The sequence below is a fragment of the Melospiza melodia genome, chromosome 6, assembly GCF_035770615.1.
Source record: "Melospiza melodia melodia isolate bMelMel2 chromosome 6, bMelMel2.pri, whole genome shotgun sequence".
Taxonomy (NCBI): Eukaryota; Metazoa; Chordata; class Aves; order Passeriformes; family Passerellidae; genus Melospiza; species Melospiza melodia.
In genome coordinates, this window is record NC_086199.1 from 31,270,030 (window position 1) to 31,294,222 (window position 24,193).

The 24,193-nt window shown below is 40.1% G+C and overlaps 1 protein-coding gene across 7 annotated transcripts in view; it reads left to right on the plus strand.

Annotated features, from left to right (window-relative positions):
- Positions 1-5,226: 5,226 nt before the first annotated feature.
- The window catches only part of LOC134420370 (neuroendocrine protein 7B2-like), a 41,632-nt gene continuing 22,665 nt past the window's right edge, over positions 5,227-24,193 (plus strand). Inside the window, exons 1-12 of one of the 7 annotated variants that reach the window (XM_063160489.1) lie at positions 5,227-5,355; positions 7,690-7,760; positions 8,083-8,179; positions 8,698-8,948; positions 9,419-9,579; positions 9,690-9,836; positions 10,823-10,897; positions 11,533-11,700; positions 12,838-12,973; positions 13,295-13,403; positions 14,174-14,321; positions 14,699-17,330. In XM_063160489.1, coding sequence (XP_063016559.1) covers positions 5,227-5,355; positions 7,690-7,760; positions 8,083-8,179; positions 8,698-8,948; positions 9,419-9,579; positions 9,690-9,836; positions 10,823-10,897; positions 11,533-11,700; positions 12,838-12,973; positions 13,295-13,403; positions 14,174-14,321; positions 14,699-16,281 — 3,075 coding nt within the window. In that variant the 3' untranslated portion in view covers positions 16,282-17,330. The other 6 variants (XM_063160491.1, XM_063160496.1, XM_063160492.1 and 3 more) reach the window with 6 other exon arrangements.

Consider the following 24,193-nt stretch of genomic DNA (forward strand, 5'->3'; position numbering starts at 1 on the left):
CTGCCTCATTGCACACATGAAAACCCCATTGCATAAGAGAAACAGAGAACAGAATTAAAGCAAGGGAATCTGCAGCTTCTGTTCTCTGTTTTCCAGTAAAGTTCTCTTCTGAATTGGCAAAAGAAATTTAGTTACTGTTTTGCCTAACCCAGCTCTAGCCCTAGATAAAGCAGAACAACCCTCAAGCCTGCACTGATTCCTAAAACTACTCACATTCCATTGCAAAATGATCTAGTGATCATTCTACCTAGCAATGCATTACATTTGTAATTTGTTAAAATTCTAAGGCTATTGTGACAGTACTTTGATAGTACTGATGTGTAGTGATGAACAATACTCTTGTAACATTTAAATTCTTTAGCACTCTTCAAACACTCAAAAAACCAAAGGACGTTAATTGTGTAGGCATTGCTTTAAGCTTTAAAACCTTTTTATGCAAGAAATTAAGTCTTCATCAAGAAAATAACTGTTGAAATCTTAATACCTCTCAATGACAGCCACATTTGAAGAGCAATTTTATAGCATAATGATCCTTGTTGCATAATTTGGACAGACTTTTGTTCTCATTTTAATTTCCCATACACTGCTTGCTTTACCATCTCTCCTTCCCACACCGATGAAAAGGGAGAGATCAAAAGTCAGAAGAGAAAAACCACCAAGTTTGGGCCTGGAGTTAAACTTCTAAAGGCTTCAGCACATCTCCTACTTCAGACATGCTATGGCCTATCTGCCTAAAGCACTGGGTGCTTCATAGGAGACTTGGGCAGCTGCATTCCTCCTGAGAGCCCACTGCAGACACAAGCCCAACAGAGCAACTTTAAACCCCCCTCACCTTCCACCCAGGACTGGAATATCTAAAGTTCCCGTTCTTTGATTTCTATGTTCTTGAGACATCTAAAATATGAACCTAGCCAAATGATATGCCAGGAGAAGAGACACTTTTCTTTCTATTTTACCTCATATTGAAGGTTGTCTGAAACCAGAAAAGAAATAGAAAGACTAGCAAGACCAAACCTTGCTCCAATGATCTGATATGTTACTTACTTCTGAAAGTAAGTCTATAGGACTGGGTAAACAATAAAATGGAGTTTCAGGTTCTTGCTTTATTATCAGCTGGAGGAGAAGTTTAAATCCATCTTTTATACATTTCAACACAGTTACAGACTTTTCCAAGGAATGCTAACAGAAGTGCAGGCTGAACAACATGAAAAGATGACAACTGGGTCATGGAGTAAATAATTCCTCACTAAGAGAGAAAGCCAGGAGAGACAAGAAAGAGTAAGGATGTTCAGAATGAAGTGTACTAACAGTCAGACTCTGAGGACATCAGTGATTGAACCTCCTTTGTGCTACTTCTCAGAGTTTCTCCTGAATTCTACAGCCTGGCTTTCTCCCCACGTGGTCTTTACTTTTCATAATCAGCCCTTATGGTCTTTCTTCCCTCAACTTGTCTGTTGAAGAAGTAAGACAAAAGAAGTGCTTGTACTGCTAGAACATGGGATACTTACACTTCCTCTCACTGAGTTCTGAGTTTGTTCAGGGAGGGGGCACTTTGGAGTAAGGTCTGTTTTTCATACTCCTCATGTTACCCTGCTCTTTGGTTTTGCTTCCTCTGGCTGATGTTCTGGTTGATTTGACCACTAACTCTTCTGAGTGGTTACTCAGGAGAAATGAGATTATTAGTATGCATTTAACTTCTCTTTCAAACCTATAATTTCTGTAGTAACTTCCAAAATTCACAAAATACCACACTAAATGTAGATGCTTGGGTTTTGGGTTTTTTTTTCCAAAATGTAAACATATACCTATATATGAATAATGAAAAAATTGTCTGTGTGTGGATGCAAACATTAATGTTTAACAAGCAAAAAGGAGTGTAAGACTGGCCCACCTGATGATGAAAGAGAATGATGTAATTTACTTCACCCAGGACAGGACTTCACTAACAGCTGCATAAAATTACAACTATTTAAAATTCCAGAAGCTTGGCATGTCAATTCTGAGACAATTTGGGGCAGGGGGAGGATGAGGGGAAGATGGCTGTCCTGGTTTAGGCCAAATTTTTGGGAGGAAATTTCTGAAGTGGTCTCCTCTAGAAGGCAAATTCAAGCGGCCCCTCCCCCTAGTGGTTTGGGAAATATTTCCTTGGAGAAAAGTGGAAAAAACTGTTTATTTATCAAGCAAAGTACTCACAAACATGGAAAAATGAATAGCATTAAACAATGGAACCTCTCCTTGTTCTGAAGAGATGGCAAATTCAGGAAGTCCTTGTTGTGGGCTACAGCTCTGCTCACCCAGTCTGTTATCAGTCCCTCCTGTGCTGGGAATTGCCGTGTCCTGGGCCCCTGTGGGCCACAGGCATGAGCTCGCAGTGTTTTTCTGGGGTTTCAGTCCAGAGCAGGTTTGAACAGCTCCAGGAAAAAAGACACAGTCTTGGGAAAACTTTCCTTGCTGCAACTAATGGGGAAAAGCAGGGAAAACCAAAGAAAAACTCCCTGTTTCCCTCTCGCTGTCCGTGCTGCAGACAACACACATGGAGAGAGAGAGCAGAAGCTCCTACTTTTATGATTTTAAACAGTCATCCCACCACTTCTCCTTCTCCCCCCTTTGCTCTCAGATCTACTTTAAAAGCACAGAACTCACATCTACCATAAGCAGAATGGACAACTGGGGATACAAGCACCACACAGTCATGCCAGGACAATGCCAAATAGCTGGTTATTTTCCCTAACTCCATTTCAAATGGGTCTTATAGATTTGAGTTGGGATGCTACAACTGGTTGCAAAACTACAGTTCTTATTTGCAAAGCACTTTTTCCTGCTCCAGCCTCTACCTGCAAATAAAACAGAAACATGCCAAAATAGTCAGAGAAAGAATATTTAAATATTTGACAAATGGCGTTAACAAAATTCAGATAATACTGTCACTTTAAATATCCCCTGCAAAAGATAAAAAAATTACCCACACCACTTTTTTTTAGTAAAAATAATGCAGTACATACTATCACAACCTCTTTCTTCTTAAATGAATACTGAACAGAAAATACTCAATATGAAAAGTTCTGATATATTTATCCAGTTACAGCTCCCCCTTGTGTAATTCACCATTACTACAAAATACTAAGTTGGAATAGAGATTGTTTAAATTAAATTTTATGGTAGCTATTTACTTGATTACTTTAATTTTTCTCATATTTAGAGAAATTTAGTGATATTTTAGGGTTGAAACTTTGTATTTTCATGCCATTTTAATGCCAGGATGTTTCAATGCCAGGACAGATAATAATACTTACAGTAAGGTTACACTAAAACCACATTTAGAGGAATATTACTTTTGTACAATTACATTATTTTGACATCCATAATCAAAATCATGGGGGTTTACTTAAGAAAATTTGTATCCAATCTGTGTTTTATTACTGCTGCTAAGTCTTTCTTCTATATAATTTGTAAGAGGGTTTACATTTCACTGACATGTGGAAAAATTCTAGCTATTCTCTTGTTATTCTCTAGCTTTTGTGTCCCTAAGTGCTCAGAGCCCTGTAATGAGCTTATTATCATTCTCTGTCTAAGCCTTGTGGTAATCTTAGTCTTTCTCTCAGTGAAGTAAGACTCACTTTGGAGCTAGTAACAGAACACTTGTAAAGAAAAAGCTGGAAAGCTTATTTTTTGTACAGTGCTTTTTTCTGACTACACAGAAAGACTGCATTTGGTTAACTGTAGTGCTGTTGGCACTTGAAGAGTTACTTTGGAATAGGAAAAAACCAGCAAGCAAAACCCAAAAAAACCCCCAATCCAAAACACAAAAGAAAAAAGGAAGCAGATCTTCCTATAATAGCAGGGTGCAAAGCCCAGAATGACTCTGCTGCAGGAGGTGTCTGAGTTCACTGTACGGAATGGGCAAGGGAACCCAAACGTAGCAAATAAAAGCCAAACTTGATGCTAGTGGTTCACGTGTCACTTAAAGTGTGGAGTGTGGCTTTGCCAGCAGAAAACGATGGAAGTAATGGATCACCTCGGGCAGACCTGCACAGAGCCCACGTAATGCAGGGGAAAGCAAAGACAATGACGGGAGCAGATGGGAAGAACCTCGAGATTCTCTCGGTGCTGACCCCTGACACTCCCTGGCCATCAGGTGCGGTGGAAGTCCAATTGTAGTCTTTCTGTGTAGTCAGAAAAAACCCACCCTACCAAGAATAAGCTTTCCAGCTTTTCCTTTACAGTTTATCCCCCAAACTGCGGTGAGCAGCTGTTCTTATTTGAAGCTTATTTTTGGAGAAAGAGACACTTGTTTCCAAGTGACCATCCAACTGAACCATCCCCAAACTCGGCACTGCCGGACACTTGCGGGGGCAAGGGGCGAGCACGCGTGTGGGCTGAGGCAGATGTGGGGTCGGAGGGCTGAGGCAGATGTGGGGACGGACGGATGAAGCCTCGGTGGGGACGGAGGGCTGAAGCCACTATGGGGATGGAGGGCTGAAGCCGCTGTGGGGAAGGAGGGCTGAGGCAGATGTAGGGACGGAGGGATGAAGCCGCTGTGGGGATGGAGGGCTGAGGCAGATGTGGGGACGGACGGATGAAGCCGCTGTGGGGATGGAGGGCTGAGGCAGATGTAGGGACGGAGGGATGAAGCCGCTGTGGGGATGGAGGGCTGAGGCAGATGTGGGGACGGAGGGATGAAGCCGCTGTGGGGATGGAGGGCTGAGGCAGATGTGGGGACGGACGGATGAAGCCGCTGTGGGGATGGAGGGCTGAGGCAGATGTGGGGACGGACGGATGAAGCCGCTGTGGGGATGGAGGGCTGAGGCAGATGTGGGGACGGACGGATGAAGCCGCTGTGGGGATGGAGGGCTGAGGCAGATGTGGGGACGGAGGGATGAAGCCGCTGTGGGGAAGGAGGGCTGAGCCAGACGTGGGGACGGAGGGCTGAGAACGTTCCGACTGCCCCGCCCCTCCTGGCCCTTAGGCATGCATCGCGATCGCCGGCGAGCGGCGCGCGGAACCTTCGCTGCGTAGGCTCCGAGGCGGCGCACGGAGGCAGGCGCGGCGGGCAGCCCTGCGTGGCCGTTGGGCGGCGGGGGCCTGATTTCGAACGGCGAGCGGCCCAATGAGAGGCGCGGGCGGGGCCGCGCGCTAGGTTTGAGCCGGGCGGTGAGCGCGGCCGCCATGGCGCCCGCCGGGGTCTGAGGGGCCGGGCTGGGGAGAGATAGGGCGGGGGGCGCAGGGATGGCGGAGCAGAGGCGGAGGCTGGTGCAGCTGGCGGTGCTGGAGGAGCTCCGAGCTTCGTACGGGATCAAGGTGAAGAGCGGGAGCTGCCTGGCGGCGGCCAAGGCGCCGGGAGCTGCTGCGGCGGAGGTGAGCGGGGCGGGGGAGCTGCAGGGCTCCGCTTCCCGGGCCGGGCAGAGCCGGAGCTCCGGCGGATCCAGGGGCTGCTCCTGCCCCGGGAGCGCTGCTTCCGGCAGCAGCGCCGTTCCCGTAATGCAGCGGCTCCTGCCAGCCCCCACAGGGCATCGCCTCCTGCAATGGGAAAAGAGCTTTCCCCCTTTCCTGCAGCGTGCCCCGGGGGCCATCATAGAGCCGTGTTATGGTTCGGGAAGGCAGCGGCTCCGTGCGGGGCTGCCCCCGCCCCCGGCAGTTCGGCAGCCAGATGGAGAAGGCGCTGGGTTCCTCTTTTGTCCGCGGGCTGGCTGGCCGCTGGAACACCCTCGGTCGCCTCTGATCCGTGCGAGAGCTTTTTGTGCTTCATTGTGACTGATGTCACTCACCACGGAATTCAAATCTTAGTAATTGTGTTATTTCTCGGAATATAGCTGCGGTGTTGTTTCTAAAAGCTGTCTGTCTTCTACTTGATTTCTTAAATTTTTGGATTTTTGAAGGGCTTTATTTGCATAGTTTCTTAGTATAAAGCATGACTAAGTAATTTGGCACAGACAGCTCTTGCCTTGCTTTGCCAGTGGCCCAGGAATGAAATCTCTCCCGTGACCTTAAATATCACGTTTGAATTTGATGAAGGAAGGGTTTTCTGTCTCACGATTGTTTTATAAAACTGACTATTATAATGGATGCCAGCACTGAGTTCCATTAGAGAATACTGATCTTCTGGTAAACTCATTAATTTATAAAATGTGGACCATGGTCAAGTCCTAAACGAGATCACTGTGCAACTGATATGGCACAGAGCTGAACATCCTCAGGCTGAGCTTTCTGTAAGGCTGAGAAGACAATACGCAATGCTGCAGTAATCCTTGGTCAATATAAACTAAAGAAGTTGGGAAGCCTTGCTTGAGGTGGGTTGTTTGGAAAGGGAGAAAGCAAGGGTGAAGTTAGAATTAGTTTTCTTCCCCTTGTCGGTATCAAACATGGTTATAGACTCTCCTTTTCCATTTGAAGGGAAGATAATAAGAACTGTGAGCAATCTATTTATGTCTTGATAAAAGATGTCTTTGTTGCTGTCTGTAGTGCTTAAATTATATGCAAGGAAGAAAATGCATAGCTAATTACTGAGCAAGGTAGGAAAAGCTAGAGAATAGCATTTGTTTTGCCAATTGCTTCTTATTTCTGTTACAAGGGAACAGACATAATTTTATTAGCTTTATTATTTATTAAGAAGCAATTAAATCACAACTTCTGATACTTCAAACAAAACCTAGTGAAGTGAGCATGTCAGTTAGGAATTCTAAATGCTGAATTCCAAACCACTGGAATTTTCTAGTATGTAATCTTGTACATACAGAAAAAATGTTCTCTTGGAATTAATTTTGTTTTTGTAGCTTTGGTACCAACCTGGAACACAATGACAGATGTGTTGCTTCTCTTTCCTGACTCTGTTATGTTTGTTTTCTGTGGGACAGATTAGATTGGGTCCAATGGGTTAGTTACTGATTAACTGTTTTCCTGACGAGGACAGCAGTTGAGTTTCAGCTATGAATGACTAACAGTTTGCATTCAGCTCTAAGAACAAGTTGGGCGTAATCCCAGTCCTCTTCTGGTTGGGAGAGGGACTGGCTTGCATGTTCTGTAAACATAAGCAAATAAAGTGAAGTTCTAGGATGCAGAAGTTGTTGATGCTGTGGGTGAACATCAGTAGTAATGACTGATGAGCTTTACTCATTTTCTAATATGTAACGTACGCCAATGTCTTGCTATAAGGCAGTAGAGACCAGATTTTTAAGAACAAGTACTAAATATGAGGTACTGAACAGTTGTCTAGATTGTTCTGTTGAGTTGAATCCTTCCTAAAAGAGCAATCTGGAGTGTCTGAGATGAGGAAAAATTTATTTTAAAAATAGTTATTTTAATTGTCTTGTGTTGATTTTTAAGAAAAATAGGATATAGTCAATTTGAAAAACTAAGGGGAGATTCCCAAGCAATCTGGTTAATATCCTTACTGATTTGTGAATCTTATAAGAAAACTAACTTATTGTAAAATAAGAAGTGTAGAACATACTGCAGAAATGCTTTCCACTCTTTCACAATCATCTAGGGTGTTACCTGCCACTAGAATCAGTTTTAGATCTGTGGAGATGACAGTGCTTTTCCAGACAATACCTCTTATCTGTCTTATCTGAAAGACTTTGTTTATTGTCTTAACTACCCTTATGTCTACTTGTGGAATGTGTGCTTCTTTGCAACCTATGGTTGATAATTATTTCAACTTTTGAGTGACATTATTTGAATTTTGTATTTCAGGGTAAAATCTTTGGAATATCTTTTCATGCATTGCCACAATCACTTGTGCCAGAATATGGTTATATTCCAAGGTAAAATAACAATGTATTTTTAGATTTTGTGCTTATTTTGCTCTCTTTATGGTATTGAACCCTTGTCAGAAGAAAGAATGTAATATTTGTTCCATGCCTGCTAGAGCTTCTGGGGGTTGTAAGAATAGTTCCCCATGGAAAAGGAGGGATGCTGAAGTTAGACAGGGAATTCAGAGCTCTTATTCAGTTGTATTTCTTTATACTCTTGTCATTTGGGGAAATTATTCTATATACTATGTTTAACAAAAAATGATGAAATAGTTTTTGTGGAAAAACCCCAGGCTTTATTCTGAGCACAGAACTGTTACTGTTCTTTTCTCAGCTTTCTCGTTGATACGTGTGAATATTTGGAAGAACACGTTCATACTGAGGGACTCTTCAGAAAGTCTGGATCTCTTGTTCGCTTAAAAGCTTTAAAGGTATTCTCTAAAGCTGCTCTTTTTTTCTTAATAAGCTGCATTTTCACTTGGGCATGTTCTAATTTTTGGACTCTTTTCAGTCATATTCAAGTTCTGATACTGGAAGTAGATTGGTAACATTGCCTGCTTTAGAAATGATAGGAGATCTAGTCCAGAAGCTGGCAGGCTTCACCTTTTTTTGCCTTTTAAATGTTTTGCCTTCCAGGTGATGAGAATAGTTTGGGACCAAACAAACCCATTAGAATTTGTGCACACTGGATGCTATGAGCATACTTTTTTAGCAATGTTCTCCTGGTGGAGGGAGGATGGGAAGCCTCTAAATTAATACATATGGTCTGACAACCTTGCCTGTGTCTCATTGTCAATAATGTAGTTGAGTAAAACATGAGAAGGCTGAAAGTAACAGTGTGGAAGATATGGCTGTCTGTTGTGACAAGGGCTAGAGCATTACTGCCCAAATTTAGAAATCTGACAATATGCTGAAGACTTTAAATCGTGTTTCTTATGAAAAATTTCAGAGCAAACTGGATCAAGGTGAAAACTGCCTGTCAGCTGCACTGCCATGTGATGTTGCAGGGCTTCTCAAACAGTTCTTTAGAGAGCTGCCAGAACCCATCCTTCCACCTCACCTGCAGGAAGGCCTATGCAAAGCTCAGCAGCTTGGAAATGAGAAGAAAACTGCAACCGTGTTGCTGTCCTGTTTGATGGCTGACAGAACAATTGCAGCTTTGAGATACTTTTTCAACTTTCTGAGAGCTGTGTCCTTAAGGTCAGTGCAAAGGCTGTGCTTGCAAACAGCTCTGAATTCCCTTAACTGCTTCTCTGTCCAGGCAAGTGCTGTAACTTTCTGTGAGTGGTTTGCCATTTTAAACTTTCGTATGTGCAGATATTTACTTAATTCAGTCACAGTCTTTTATTTCATAAATCCAAGGTTTTCTTTCTGAAAACTTAATTAACTGGAGACTTGACTTTATTCAAACTTTGTTCAGCAGAATTACCATAATTTGATACCGTGCATTCCCGAAAATTGAGAGGGATCTAGAACTTCTTTTCAGTTACATAGTTGTTCAATTATCTGGCTTGGAAGGCATAAATCTATACATTAGTCTTGTTGTATAAGCACTCCAGGGAATGAGTCCATTTTTATTTTTTTAACTGCATTTGTCTTATTTGATCTTTTCTTTCTCCACTGTTTATATTATCTAATAATTTGAATTTAAAAAATCTTTTCTTGTTAAGATCCAATGAAAACAGAATGGATAGCAGTAATCTGGCAGTGATTTTTGCTCCCAACCTCTTGCACTCGAATGAAAATGAAAAGATGTCCAGTAGTACAGAGAAAAAAATTCGCTTGCAAGCTGCTGTTGTGGAAACACTTATTGACCACGCGGCGGAAATCGGTAAGGTGATAAATGCTTATCAACCTGTGGCAGTGCGCCAACCTGTGTGTGCAGCTTTTCTTTTCTACTTTTAAGAATCATTAAAAAAAAGTATTTCTTAACTATTCCAGGACAAGTACCAGAATTTATCTTGGAAAAGATTCCTTCCATGTTGGGTGTTGATGTCTTTCAATCTACTCCCTCACTGTGGGGCCACGAGGACAGTGAAAATGAATCTCCCGGTGAATGTAAGAGGAGGAGGCACCGAAGTGTTGGGGGTAGGTATGTTTTGTGGAACTTTTAAAGCCAAAAACAGAATTTAGACTTCAGGTAGTCTGACCCTAAGCACTTGCTTCTTCCACAGGCAGAACAGATGTCTTCAAAACTGGTTGGGTTTGATTTGAAAAATGTATATAAGACTTCAGTAATCACGTTATTGTATATTTACTCAGAGTTTTCTTCTGTTGCCTACTAAAGAAGCTATTTTGGATTTGTTGAGTCAACTTCAGATCCTGTTGCAGAAGGCTATAGGGTTGGTTTGTTGTTGCTAATTTTGAAATGGTACTTTAATGTATACTTAGAGAAGTCAGGTCATGAGAAAGCAGAGATGCAAATGGCAGATGTGTTTTTGAATCAAAGCTAATTTGTGTTTTGAAGTGTAAATCTGAATTGGGTATTGTTGGATACTGTGTGCTCTGGTATCATGGATCTGGGATTTTGGGTGAGGTTTTTCAGCTTTCAACAGGGTTGAGTTGGTTTTTTTGCTAGATATGGGCAATCAAATGGTCCATTCTTAGTTCTGCACTCTCTTAGAGGAAATACTATGGAACATGTATCCTTGACTTCATTCAAATCCACTGCAAAGGGATCTTTTATGTATTGCTGTAAAAACATAAGTATTTATTTAGCTCATGTAACCTGACAGTAGTTGAAATTAAGACTGTATGACTGTATGTTATGCCATGGCATGGTTTTTTTGTGTGTTGTACTTCTCTGCTCTGTTTGTTTGTTTGTTTGTTGGGTTTTTTGTTTGGTTTTTGAAAATAATTTTTATTTTAAGGAAAATAGATTTTTCAGCTATTGTGAAAGCAATAAAAACTGTGTTGGTGGGAAGATCTGGGTTATGATATTCTGTACATAAAACAACATTTAAACTGATTCACTTTCTCCATGAAAAAAAAAAAAAGAGTGAAGTGTGAGTTGAAAATAGAGCAAGACAGGCTTCACATTTAAATTTGATTGCTTGGTGTGTCTTGCATTTCAGATATTGTTAGTGGAGCATTGAATAAATTTAAATCTAACAGAACCCCCTCCACTACACCTCAACAAGACAGCAGCGGTAGGTACTGGTGTATTTGTACTGAGTAAAGCCCATGCAGTATCTTCTGGATTTGTTAACTATATTCAATAATATTTTAACTAAAGAATTAGAACTCACTTGAAGGCAAGTGACTAAATTTAAATTGTTTAAAATGGAATATAGTTACATAGTTATTGAGGATACTGCATTTACTGTAATTCTTGGAGCAGCTACAATCACTGCAGTAGCGGGCTGTGTGGTTTAGCTCTGTGGGGATTACCCAACCAAAATTGTGCTTTTTAGCTAATAAACCACTATGGCCTCAGTGCAGTAGTGCAGCATTTAATCATCCCTGGAGTGAATCTGCCAGGACTAAAATTCTTTCACACTTACTGTCTCTAAAGCTTTCGGCAGATGACTATACATTTACTTCCTCCTAATGCCTATATTGTTTTATTGATCTGTGGGTTTGGATTTTCCTGTCTGGTACTCTAAACTTGCAAAAAACCCAACAAAATAAAAAATCCAACCCTAAGCTATATTGATTGCTTTGCATGTTCAAAATGCATGCACTTTGGCTAAGCTTTTTTCAGAGTTAAAAAACCCAAAACAACTATTTACTGAACTCTCCAACTTTTAAGCTATTACTGCAGATTTGATTTTCTTAATTTCAGTCCTTTCATCAGTGACTCCGGTGGTTCTTACTCCAAGTACCAAGAGGAAACTTCCAACTGATTGCTCTCAGGGCTTGTCCAGCAAGAAGAGACGCTCTTTTAAGCACAATTTTGCGTTTGAGTTTTTACCAAGTAGCATATTTAACAGCAGCTCAACACCAGCATCAGGTACAGTGCTGTTACTTTTTCTTTGCTGCTTGAAGTGAATGTTGGTGGCTCTTAATTTAAGAGTGGAGCCATTTGTTCTTGTTAGACAGTCATTGATGCTCATTGCTGAAGTGTTCCTTGCACTACTTCCCCATCTTGGTAAATAGTGTATGTTTATGTTCATTGGTAACTCATGTTAGATGGACTGAGCAAAAGCCAAATTCTCTTGCTTGTTTTTTTGTTCTGTTAATCTCTCATACTTGCAATCCTGATGTCCTTTTACCTTTTTTACTCTCTATCATCATTCAGGTTATACTTTTCTTTCTTGGTGCACAAATCCATGAAGACTGCCTATGCTTCCAACCTTTTGGAAGTTGTAGGCTTTTGTCTCCTAAATGCTTAAATAGCTGATCCTAGCTCTATGAGAAATGTAATTGTTGCTTTTATAAAGCTTCTTTCTTATGTCCCATCACCTCTTGTTTTTCCTCTAGATGCTATATCTCAAAACTCTAGAGAAAATTTTACTTTTGTTTACCAATGCTTTAGTACCACTTTATTCTACTACAGTGCTTCCAACAATCAAGCTTTTCTGAGAATCCTGTTTTGTTTTATTTTATTTCATTCTTTAATGTTCTGCCAGCTGAAGTTAGAGTGAAAGGATATTTCTAGATTGGCTGTTTTGCTTGATTCCCCCCGCCATCCAATGAGTGTTATAAAGCTTAGTGCTTTTTTTATTAAATCATTTCATGTTCTCCATGTTTCTATGGATAAGCAAACAAAAGCAATGATATTTTATAAGATAGCAGTTCAAATAATAATGCACACTTCAAATAATAATGAGGCTAAGTCTAATTTTTCTTTGTGAGCTCTTAAATTTGAGGAACTGATCTGATGATAATAGTATGGAAACTTACTTGAGGTAGTGATATCTGTAGCCTGCAATTAATTGCATTCCAGCCACTTTTATGGATGCTACGAGCAACAGCTTTGTTTAATTTTAAGGTGGAAATCCAAGTAATTTCAAGCCAGCACTCTACAAAATAGGCAAAAATTTTGTCCTGTTTAAAAACCTGTTCTTTATTGTGTTAACTTGTAAGTCTTTATCTGAAAATAATATGACTATTTTAAGTTCATATAAATACAATTTTGTCCCTGTAGTTCAGTTTGAAGCAAGTCCTTGTGTGTGTCTTGATTCATCACAAACCTCACTATCTCCTTCAACCATGGGCGAAAATCATGTGTCCAGTACAGGGAATAGAAGAAGTAAAAGACTTGCGAGCAAAAAACTATACAGGTAATTAACTCTCAAAACCTAAAGATAAATTGGAAAGGTGTGTCTACACCCCTTGAATAATGACCTCAATCTGTCTTTAAAAATATTGGGTTTGGTAAATTTTTATAGTAGTCTTATAACCACTAGATCTTCTGATGATGTGAAATTGAGCTCAAAATAAAATAAGATCTGTTATTGTAGCTTTCTGTGCCTATTAAAGAAAGGTGGGCAAGAAGGCAGTAAAATAAGTAAAACAGAAGGAAATAACTGTGAATAAATGTTAGGGTGTTTTCTTTGTCCTCCTAAAGAGTTTATGCCCCTTCTTCCCTTGTGTCCCTCCAGGGCTGAATCAGGAAAGACAGGTTGTTTTTCTCCAAAAATAAGCCGAAAAGAAATGGTTCGTAGGTCTTTACGCTTGAAATTTGGTTTGGGGAAAAGCAACAGAGAAGTGGTAAGTCCCCAGTCCTCTCATTAGACTGTAGGTTTTAATTCACAGTCTGGGGCATTGCTTTTCAGGAGCAGGAGGGATGTATTTAGTAATGGAGGGATCCCAGTGTTAATTGAACCTGCTTGCTGTCAAGTACAAGAAGCTTGAGGTTAATTTGCATAGCAGTAACAGATCAGCTTGTACTGTGTTTGACTGGCATGGGGCAAGACACTGAGGGAGGGAGCAGCTGCCTTGAATTGACCTAGGAGCAATTCCTTGCCATGTAATGTGAAGCTCACCGGTAAAAATGGGACGGGGATAATTTGTGGAAAGTAGCCACTGCTCAGAGGCTTACTGAGAACTGGCCTGACTGTTGTAAGTGATGACCTTTGCATCCTGTGTGGGTTTGGGTTTTTTTGTCTGTGGTGTTTGTGTGTCCCTTTTCATCTTTCCAGTTCTCTCTCTCATCCTGTTGGGGAATGGGGAAAATGAGCAAGTGGATGGATGGGAGCTTGCCTGCTTGTTGGGATCAACCCCCCACGCTTGTGATCAGTGTGTCTCAGAGTTCTGAGTGTCTGACCTGGCAGAGCCCGTGCTCAGTCACTGTTCACAGTGTGATTGAGTCTGCCTGACTGCAGGGAGGCTGTTCCCCTCCTGAGTCTGCAGAGAGGAAGTATGGCCAAGAAAAGGCTGCTGTGGCTGATTTGGGTAGTGGTTTCCTGAAGTTTCGTCTGTAAATGAGATTTCAAATTACAAGTTTATATAAAGCAATTAACACTTTTTGTTTGTTCAAGAATATTGTATCAGGATGTGCAGCTGGCAATAGATCAGAAAATATTGGAAGGCGTCTTGCAAGTCAGCAAGGTTTGGAAGGCAGAACGGAATGTGCAAGAAGAGACATACTCTTCAGCCCATATGTCAATGAAAAATTCCCTAAGAAAGGTGATTGCCTGACCAAATATATTAGATGGGGAAAACTATTTCTACTTTGCAAAAGCAACTTTACGGATAAAAGTATAAAAGCAATTGGATTAAAAGTATGCTTCTAGCTAAGTCAGAAGCATGTTAATTGGGAAAAATAATTGATTTAGAACAAGCTTGTGTTTCTAATGTATCTTAGTATCTCTCTTAGTTAAACAAGAGGAGATACACTATTTCACTTTAATATTATAACCATTTTTTACATTTCTGAAGTTTAAGAGCATAATAACATCTTTAAATCCAATGCTGCTTTGATAATTATTTTTCAGTAGGAATTTTGTCTATAGTTATTAAAATCACAATAAATTATTCCTAAATGCTGTGGTATATATTTTAAGGTTCAAGGAATGTAAGCAAGTCAGAAGAAAACTTGCTAACTCCAAAATGTCACAATAAAGTAGTTCACCAAATGTCATGGAACAGTCCTGCTCTTACGGATTCTCAGGTGATCAGCAAGAATGAGCAAATTCTGCCTGGACACTCTGAAATGGGAACCAGCTCTTCAGAATCTGTTTTGATATTTGGAAAGCCACCAGTTATTCCAGATGAATTCAAATCTGCAACTGTAAGCAAAGAAGACAACAACTTGGAACTTGTGCTGTGTGAAGATGAAAGTAATTCAACTACAGAAACATTACTGAAAGTTAAGCAAGCCTTCTCTGCATCTGGGAGTATTCTTCACAATTTGATAGGTGATAAGAAATCATCCCTCTCAGTTGTAGCAAGTGAAATATTAAATGAAACTCCATGTCCCTCAGGGCTCAGTTCTGCCAAAGAATTGTTAGTGGAAGAAATTTCTGAAAATCTAGCAAATGTAAAATCCAGAGAGCTGTTGCACCCATCTAACCCATCTTCCGCTGCTGATAAACAGCAATTCAAAAAAGAGGAAATTGACGTTTTGGAGAAAAGAAACTTCAAAACTTCTATTGAGGTTGAACTTCAGGTCCCAAAACCAGATAAAGTAAAAGAACTTCCTATGCCTCAAGCACTAGCCAAGGAAGATAAGTTTACTGTTGAGAACAGTTCAACAAAAGATGACTTACACAAATCAGATTTCTCTGGAAGAAAAGAGGAAATACAATTAATACACTCAGAAACAGCTGAAAACTGTTTGGTGAAGTGCTGTAATTTGGAAGAGGGTACTGCTAAACCTTCTTTGGCAGGACAGCTGCCTACTTCACAGTTGCCTAAATCACAAAATGAAATGAGCAACCAATACTTGAAAGCTGAAAATTCGGGTAAAGTTTTAACTAAAACATCAACTGTTTCTGAACATGGGAAGGTTTCTGACCACATACAGTGGTTCAACCAGCTTTCATTACATGATACAAATTCTGCAAGCAAAACAAACCCACCCCTCAAGTTTCAACGTACTCCAGTTAGACAGTCTGTAAGAAGAATTAATTCCCTTTTGGAGGCTAACAGACAATCTGTAAGCTCTCACACGGTTAAATCAAGTGGTGTTGGTTCACCACTTGTTAAATCTTTGAGCTATGATTCTGCCTTATTCCCCTGCACAGAAAAGCCCTCAAAGAATTCCATGCTTTTGCCACGCAGGAGTGAAAGCACACGTGACCAAGTTTCTGTAGCTTGTAAGCAGCTAGACTTAGCATCTAAATCATGTTACAAGCCATTAAATCCACCAGACAAGGCTGATGTTTCTCTCAGAACTGTTGGAATCCATGAACAAAAAGCAAGTGTTCATCCATCAAAGTCCGTTCTAGAAGATCTAACCAATCATGAAATGGTTAAATCCAGTTTGAAAGTTAATGCAAATATAAGTGTTCCAGGTGCTGTCCCAGGAAAATCTGTGATTGCAAGAAGTGCTTCAGGAAAAGAAAGAGCTCGTTACAGAGGCTCTCCAAAGAATCCAATATCTGAAGTAAGACTGCTACCAACTGCAAAGCCAGTAGACTTATAAGATCAAATGTGATGGCTAAATGGATTCTTTGTAACTTGGTTAACCTTTGGAAAAATCTAAATCTGTATCTTATTTTCCTAGTTCTTTTTATTTGTAATATTTCATTTGTTTTAAATGAATGAGTTGTGAAGATGTATGAATAGCAATTTTTTTCATATTGAGGTTTTCTTCATTTACTGAAACTTCTGTAAATGCTAGTCAGTTCAACTAAATGAATTTGACTTATAAAACAAAAATAATCTGTTAATCTGTAAATAATCTAACACAAATGTTTGTGTTAGATCTCAGGTTTTGATTATCTCAGCATCTAAAAATATGCTGCATCTTCCAAAACTTCTTGCAGTATTTAGATTAAGTATCAAGTTCAAAAACAATTTCTCAAATATTTAAAGCAAATTAAACAGATATATAAAAGGAAGTGTTTTGATGCTGAGTATTAGTAGTTAAATTTATGTACTTTTTTAGTTTTAAGTGTACTGGAGCACCCCTTGATACTACTAAGTTGGACCTCGTGTGAGCTCTATTTGTTTTGACACAATGTAGGTTTTTTTTGGTTGGAGTAAATTGGGAGTGTATTTTACTTGTTCAGTAGGTAAATGTCAAAATGCAATCCATGCATGCACACACACTGGAGAATTATTAGAACACATGGAAAATAAATGTGCAATTTATTCAAGGATTAAAAAGTCTTAAAACTTAATCCAGTGTTGTGTTCTGCAGTAGGTACCAAGTATTTTCAGTTATGAATAATAAAATTGTTTATCTTAATATGAGAGGGGAGTTTTAACTTATTTTTAGAGCTGTAGAATTATGTTAACTAAGTGGTGCAGAAGCCGAGTTTAATGCTGAAAGTGTTGCAAGAGACGAATGTAAGAAGCCATAGCGTGTTAAAGGTTGATTTGCACAAGCAAATGTTTACATCTTTTGGAATGAAAACTGTTTGTCTGTCATCAGTTGTAAAATTATTTGAGTAAACACTTGAAACCGTTCATTAGCTTTTTATATGTGTGAATTGCTTATTGGCAAAATGTTACAGCTGAAGCACTGGATACTTTTGGTTTTAATAAAACCATTGTTTTTTTCCCTTTTCTGAGCTTGTTCTTCTATAATGACTTGGAAAGTCTGATTATGCTGTTATATGCAGACTGTAGACACCAAAATTAGTAAGTCTGTGAATACTGAAGCCAGAAGTAAATCTGTTCTGGCTGTCCTTTTTCTTCATCTTAGCTATGTATTGGTACTTCTCACAATTAGCAAAAGGCATGATGCAGCATAGCTTATCAGCAGTGGCTTTCTGAACTTCTTGAAAGGATATGTTAGTCAAAATAGTCAAAAGAAAAGTTTGTTACCCTGTCTCCTTCCCCATGTATCCACCAACTTGCAAGTTGAATTGGGTCAGCTCGATCTGTGGAAAACTCCTGCCTCACTCTTGCTACATTGCTGTACAACCTAATATGAGGCAGCCAGCCATGCAAAGATCTTAACCAGATTGCTTGGTGGTGTGCTAAAGAATGGGAAGCTTCAGTTTCGTGAAGTAAAGGAGGGAATAAGGCAGCTCACCACCATCCAAAGAGGAGGCTGCTTCTCCTGGCAATGTGCTCTATCCCCTGGCACATCCCTCAATAGGCTGAGCAGGCACCAGAGCACCAGGGTTTAAATCATCTCACTAAGGTAAGTAAGGATCAGCAAAACAACTTCCAGCTGTCACGGCAAGGAGGTAGGAGCTAGAAATAGGACAGAAGGAGATAAAGGCAGTGTCAGGAAGAAAATGAGGTCTGACTCCTGTAATAGTGAGGTGTCACACTGATTTTTGTTTAGAAGACTAGGACTTGGGATTGTCAAAGCTGCATTAGCATTCAAAATATTTGGTACATATTAATATTATCCTATGTGGTGCAGTAAGCTACTTTTGATCATCCATGCAAGCTAGTCTTGAAACATCTAAACTTGGCTTAGGGGGAATTTGGCAGGGCCCTGACAAAGAAAGCTGTGGCAGAAAAAAAAATTCTTAAAGTTTAAATTCTGTTTTTAGAAGTTTTGCAGACCAGTTTGGACATACAGCCCTTTATATGAAGTTGATTATATTTTGCAGAAAGAAACTAGATGCCAACTGGAAGGCCCTACTGTTAAATCCTGCAAGTTACACCTTGCATAATGTACCAGAGACCAGTCAAAAAAAAAAAAAAGAAAACCAAAAAAATCTACACATGCAAGCGTATTCCATGGAATGTTGTGGTTTATGGGGTATAGTATAATTCAGAGTTTTTCTGTGGATAGCTATATTAAACTGGGATGTGATGCATTCCCCTCAGTAACAGTGAAGGTGTGATACATAAAACAACCTTTAGAAGCTACCCTTTTGCCAAGCTGTGTTAGATGAGAGACTCCATTTAGCAAGATACTTTCGTAGTTATCTTTTTGGTAACCTCCGCTCTGGATGATGTGTCTACATTTGCTTAATCTGGAGCTGTTTACCTCCAAGTCCTTGGAGATGGTTGCTGTGTTGCTGCCCTGCAAACCTGCGGTTAGGTAACACTATCACCCTGTAATAAACCACTGATCATGTTATTCTAGAGACAGAAATCACAGCAGGAAGATGGATACTCTCCCGGGAATATGCAAGATCTTATTTCTGTCACCATTAATACATCAAAACCCTTCAGTTTCATTTTTAGACCGTTATGTTAAGAAGGGAGGCTTTTAATACCCCCCGAGCTTTGTGTGTCTGTGGCACAAAGCAGCGCTCGGTCGCGGCGGCACCGCGGGCAGCTCCCTCCCGGCCGTGGCTGCGCACGGAGGATGCGCGGCCGCGGAGCCGCCGCCCCCGCAGAGCCGCGCTGGGAGCGGGAGGTGAGCGGGGCGCTCCGGTCCGGCGGCTCCGAGCCGCTACCGGGCCGGCAGAGGGGAGGGGATCCCGGCCCGGCTGTCCGGGGCGCGGCGGTGCGGGGGTCAGCGGGGATTTTCCCCCCGCAGCGGCGGCTCCCGCGGCCATGGAGCGGGAGGGCTGCGGGAGGAGCGTGGTGCGGCGGGGGAGCCGCGCACAGGCGGAGCGGGGAATGTTCTCAGCTTGGGGGTTTTCAGCCATTTTTGCCTCAAAAACGTTTCCAGGTGCCTTGCGCCGGAGGCTGGAGCACTGGAGCATCTTTAAACGTCTGGCGTGAAGAAATCAGGCGGCTGTGCGTTGTTAAGGAATAAAAGGGGAACTCGGAGGGTTTGGTTATCCAGGGGACTGGAAGTGATGCATTTCAGTTAGACTCTGATGTGACGGGGAAAGGAGCTTTAAGAAAATAAACATTCTGATTAAAATTCAGCCTATCAGAGGACCGTAAGCGGTACTTGCTTTTTGTGGGCTTTTTTTTGTTGTTGGTTTTGTTGTTTTTTTTTCCTAATTAAAATACACTGTTCTGCCATTTAGTGAAAGAGATTCAAGGAAACAAACATATTTGCTTCAGCTGGGAAAGACGGTGCATACGACATCGGAAGCCTTTGTCTTAAGGTGCAAACCAAATACATCCAGGTTGTTCGGCAGTCTCTTATTATTGATTTTCCAGGCAATGAACGAATAGAGCCTGGAAAACACAATTCCTGGAATGAAGAGTTCTTGGCTTTTAGACCAGAGCTTTATAAATAGCATAGTAAACAGGGAGGGGGTGGACGGGTGGATGGTGGAGTGGATGATGTATTCTTGTCAAATGAAAAAGTGGATTCGTTTTGTTAGCAATGACTATTAATTAATGTTATGGGAAAATGCAAATCAGCAAATTGATATTGCAGTTTGCTGCTTCATATTTCTTTTAGAAGAGAAGAACTTATCTACCCTATGCCCTCCCTGGCTCCCCCCACCCAGTTTCCAGCTGACTGGAGTGCCCTAGAGCCTGAGGTAGTAAACTGTAAAGTCCAGTAGTAGGATCAGGTGTTATCTCCACCACATGTATTGGACCTTTCCCCCCCACTATAATTTATAATCAAACTCCTTTCTTTTTGACAGGATGAAAGTGGCTGCCACTATGGTGTCTACCTTGCTTTGCAACATGGTGTTTCTGCTGGCATTTGGATTGGCTTCAGCTTTTAGCCACAGCCCCAGGACACCTGACAGGGTTACTGAAGCAGATATTCAGAGGCTGCTCCATGGGGTTATGGAGCAGTTGGGCATTGCCAGACCCCGGGTAGAATATCCAGCACACCAGGCTACCAATCTTGTTGGTCCACAGAGCATTGAAGGTACTTAATTTCTGTTTAGAGTTCTGATTATTTTTTTTTCAGTATGCTTTGGTAATAATTAATATTTTTATAGATACAGAAAATATCCTGAGCTAAAGTCATAGATGTCTTCATCATGTTGTTGCTTGATCTTTGTTTTAAAATCACTATCCATCTTACACCTTCCTTAATGTAATGGTTTTGGTAGAAGTAGAGGGGTTTTTTAACGTACAGGCTTTGCAGAAAAAGTTATGTTGTCTTGGCATTGTCCTCAAAACAATTGGTTTGCTAAATTATTCCTGAATATTATGTATACATATATTACAAGTATTTTTTCATGAAACAAATATTATCTGTAGAGTCCAAATTCCATGGATTTTTAGAAACATTTGCAAACCAGAAGAGATCAAGTGTTTGTGGTGCCATGTGAGATAAAGGGATAAACCTTACACTGGGGGTGCTCCTCTCCCTGTGTCCACTAGTAGCACCTCAAAACCATATTGCAGGGATGAATGCTCTGGGCTCAGCTTTATTTTTTTTTGGCCAGTACTCTGATCTCACACTGTGTAAGTTTTCCTTGGAATCAGTCTTTTATGGCTATGTAAATAATTGGAAATATCTGGCTCAAATGTTAGGATGTTGGCATAATGTTTCAGTGTGTTGCTATTTTAACAGAACAAACCAGATTTTATTTTGGCATGACAGCAAGAGGTTGAAGGTATGAAATTCCAAATATTATTGTTTATGTGTGAATATCAAAACAGGGTAGAACCCCTCAACCTTCCTCTCAGAATTAAATCAGTCTGACAGTGCAGTAAGACTCCACACATCCTAAGTCTCTGTTCTCTATTTAGCCTCATTCTGATCTACAGGCTATCTACAGATAACTGCAGACCTAAGTGTATATATATTTTTTTTCTAAGAAACTTTGATGGACACACATTTTTCTGCAAACTTTAATAACAGAGACTAAGTTTAAAGATCATAATTTGGTCTGTACCTTCTCTTCTTTATGAATGTTCACACATAGAGAAATTGGGATGGATGGTAGAAGTGAGTAATTTTAATTTCTATTTGCCTTTTTTCTCTAGACATTTTTTTAAAAAGAGAAACCTTAGAAAACATAAGCAAATTGAATCTCTGGCAAATATTTAATCTCATCTGTTTGATGTTACTTTCTAATTACAGTGGTAGCAAAATCAGATGATGCATCTCTTTGTATAAGTATCAAAAGTTTTCTAGTGTTTGTTAGATTGAAGTAATGCTGGTTTTCCAGTTGTCTGTACAGTCTTCCACAAACATCAGGTTGGACAAATGTTTTCTATTTCTCCTTTTTTTTTTTAATTAAAAATCCATCTGTGTATGTCATAGAGTAAAACTAAAAGATGATAAATCCAGTAGCTTTATCATATTTAACTTTCCCCTCTTGCTCAGATGAGGATGACTCTTTTTTTTTTTTCTCTCAAGCCTACCATGGATATTTAACCGTATTTAACCATAAAATTTCTGTAAAAGCGAAACTAAAAAAAGGACACTCTTCAGAAAATGCATTTAGTAGCATATGCTCTCTTTTTGAACTGATCAGATAATTTTCCTGTTGACAGATTAAAAAAAAAAATACATCTTTCTTGTTGATGGATTAAAAAAAATATTAAAGCTTATTAATTGAAAGAAATTTCTGCCTTTTCTTAAGTTGGAATCTATAAACACCTGGCTTTTTGTCACTTAGCAGCATCTATAAAAAAGACTGGAAAACATAGAAAATCAAAATAGGGATTTTTAGTAGCTGTGTTTCTGTACTTATTTCTCAGCTTATCACTAAAAGATATGTAAGCCTTACTGGGCTATATTCAAGGTTTCTACAGATGAGAAAGGGGCTGCATCTATCTTAAAAGAGAACAAAAGAATAAAATAAAAAAACACATACAGTATTTCAAAAAACACAGAAGTTAATTTTTCTGTCTGGTAGGGCATTTATGACGTAAGAGACCACACTTTTTTTTTCTTTCCTTGCATGCTTACAATTTTGTGCCAATATTTAAGGTTTTGGGGTTTTTTGTTTGTTTGCGGGGTTTTTTTTTGTTATTGTTTGATTTTCAGTTGTTTTCCTTTTTTCTGAGGACTGGAAGGGAATAAGCATATAATGTAAATTTCAGGCCTATTACGCCCTGCATAGGACAACAGTAAAAATCTCACTTAAACGCATGGGGGCACCAGTAGCTCATCTTGAGCTGTTTATAGCACTCAGCTTCATAATTGGAAATGGGAAGTCCCATTTTGCTTTTGCAAATATCATTGCCTACCATAAATTCAGTACAACAGAAAGCCTCTTGTGTGGTTTGTTTGTTTGGTTTTGTTTGATTTAGTTGTTTTTATTTCTTAAAACCACCCAAACAGAGTGATTGTTGGTAAAGGTGCTGGCATGACAGCCCAGAGCCTGAAGTCTTCAGTCTGCAGAAAAGGCTGTCAACTTCAGTGGCTGCATTAAATGATGTCTCTTAAATTGTGATTGTTTGCAGGTATAAAGAAGTTTTAAGAATACAGTGCCTCTCAGGGAGGCTTTTGATTCTCCTGCAGAGACTCCTCATAGCTACTGGAAACAGGCTGGGGTTTATTTGATTGTTTTGAAAGGAAATGAGTATGTTTATTGTTTTAGGAAAATGTAATTACTATTTGTCAGATTGAGATGATAAAATTCAAGAGACTCTGGAACATTATGCAAATATGTCTACTAACAACTGGTAATCAATGGCTTGTCAGCACAGCCCCTGTACAAATATCACTCTACAGCAAACCTGCTGTCCATAAAATTATGCAGATTACTCATGCATGTTAATAGTGTCTATTCTGTTTGCATTTTACTAATAAGGCAAGTTAAGGTTTTCTTCTTAGTAAATAAGAGTATTGCTTTGCTGTCTGTCCTGTCCTGCAAGACAGGTACTTGTTTCCTACAAGAACAGTAAAATCTTTGTATTAGAAAGTTACAAAAACTTTTGCTGATGAATTCCTTCATGAAACCAGTGCAGAACTGACCTTTGCACTCGTTCACTTTCAGGTTAACATGTGCTGTGCTTATGCCCCAGTATATTTGGACTTCCTCGGGTGACTGCAGGGAGTAATTGTGCCATATCTGGGGCTCAGCAAACCCAGCAGTGTGGTGGCTGCAGCTCTTTGCTGCAGTTTTTGTGCTCTGTGCCAGAGCCTGTGCCAGCATCCGGGGGGAGCAGTGCTGGAATGAGGGGCAGCTGCTCAGGGCTGAGCTGGGGCAGACCTCCCGCAGCCAGAAAGGCTGATTTGTTTGTTGTTGTGGGTTTTGGTCTGTGTGTGTGTTGGTTTTGTTGTTTTTGGGGTTTTTTTGTTTTGTTTTTTTTTTTAATCTAATTAGCCCAGAAAATATTATTTCAAAATTTCATAAGGACATCTCAAACTTTTAAGATTAAATTGAAGTGGCAAACCTACAGGTTTTTATACAACAATATGTAAATATTTAGATTTGTATAGATTTGACTAAAAATACCTATTTTCTCTGCATTTTGTTCAAAAAATTGTAGTGTTAAGTGTAACCAGAATTTGAGTATTGGGCAGTGATGCATGTCATAAGAGAGGTGCCTTAGAATGCTGATTTCTGAGTTTAAAAGGTAATGATGGTGCCAAATGACAGTAGTGACTTGCAGTGAATTCTGTTTATCTGAGTGATATGGCACAGGTCTGT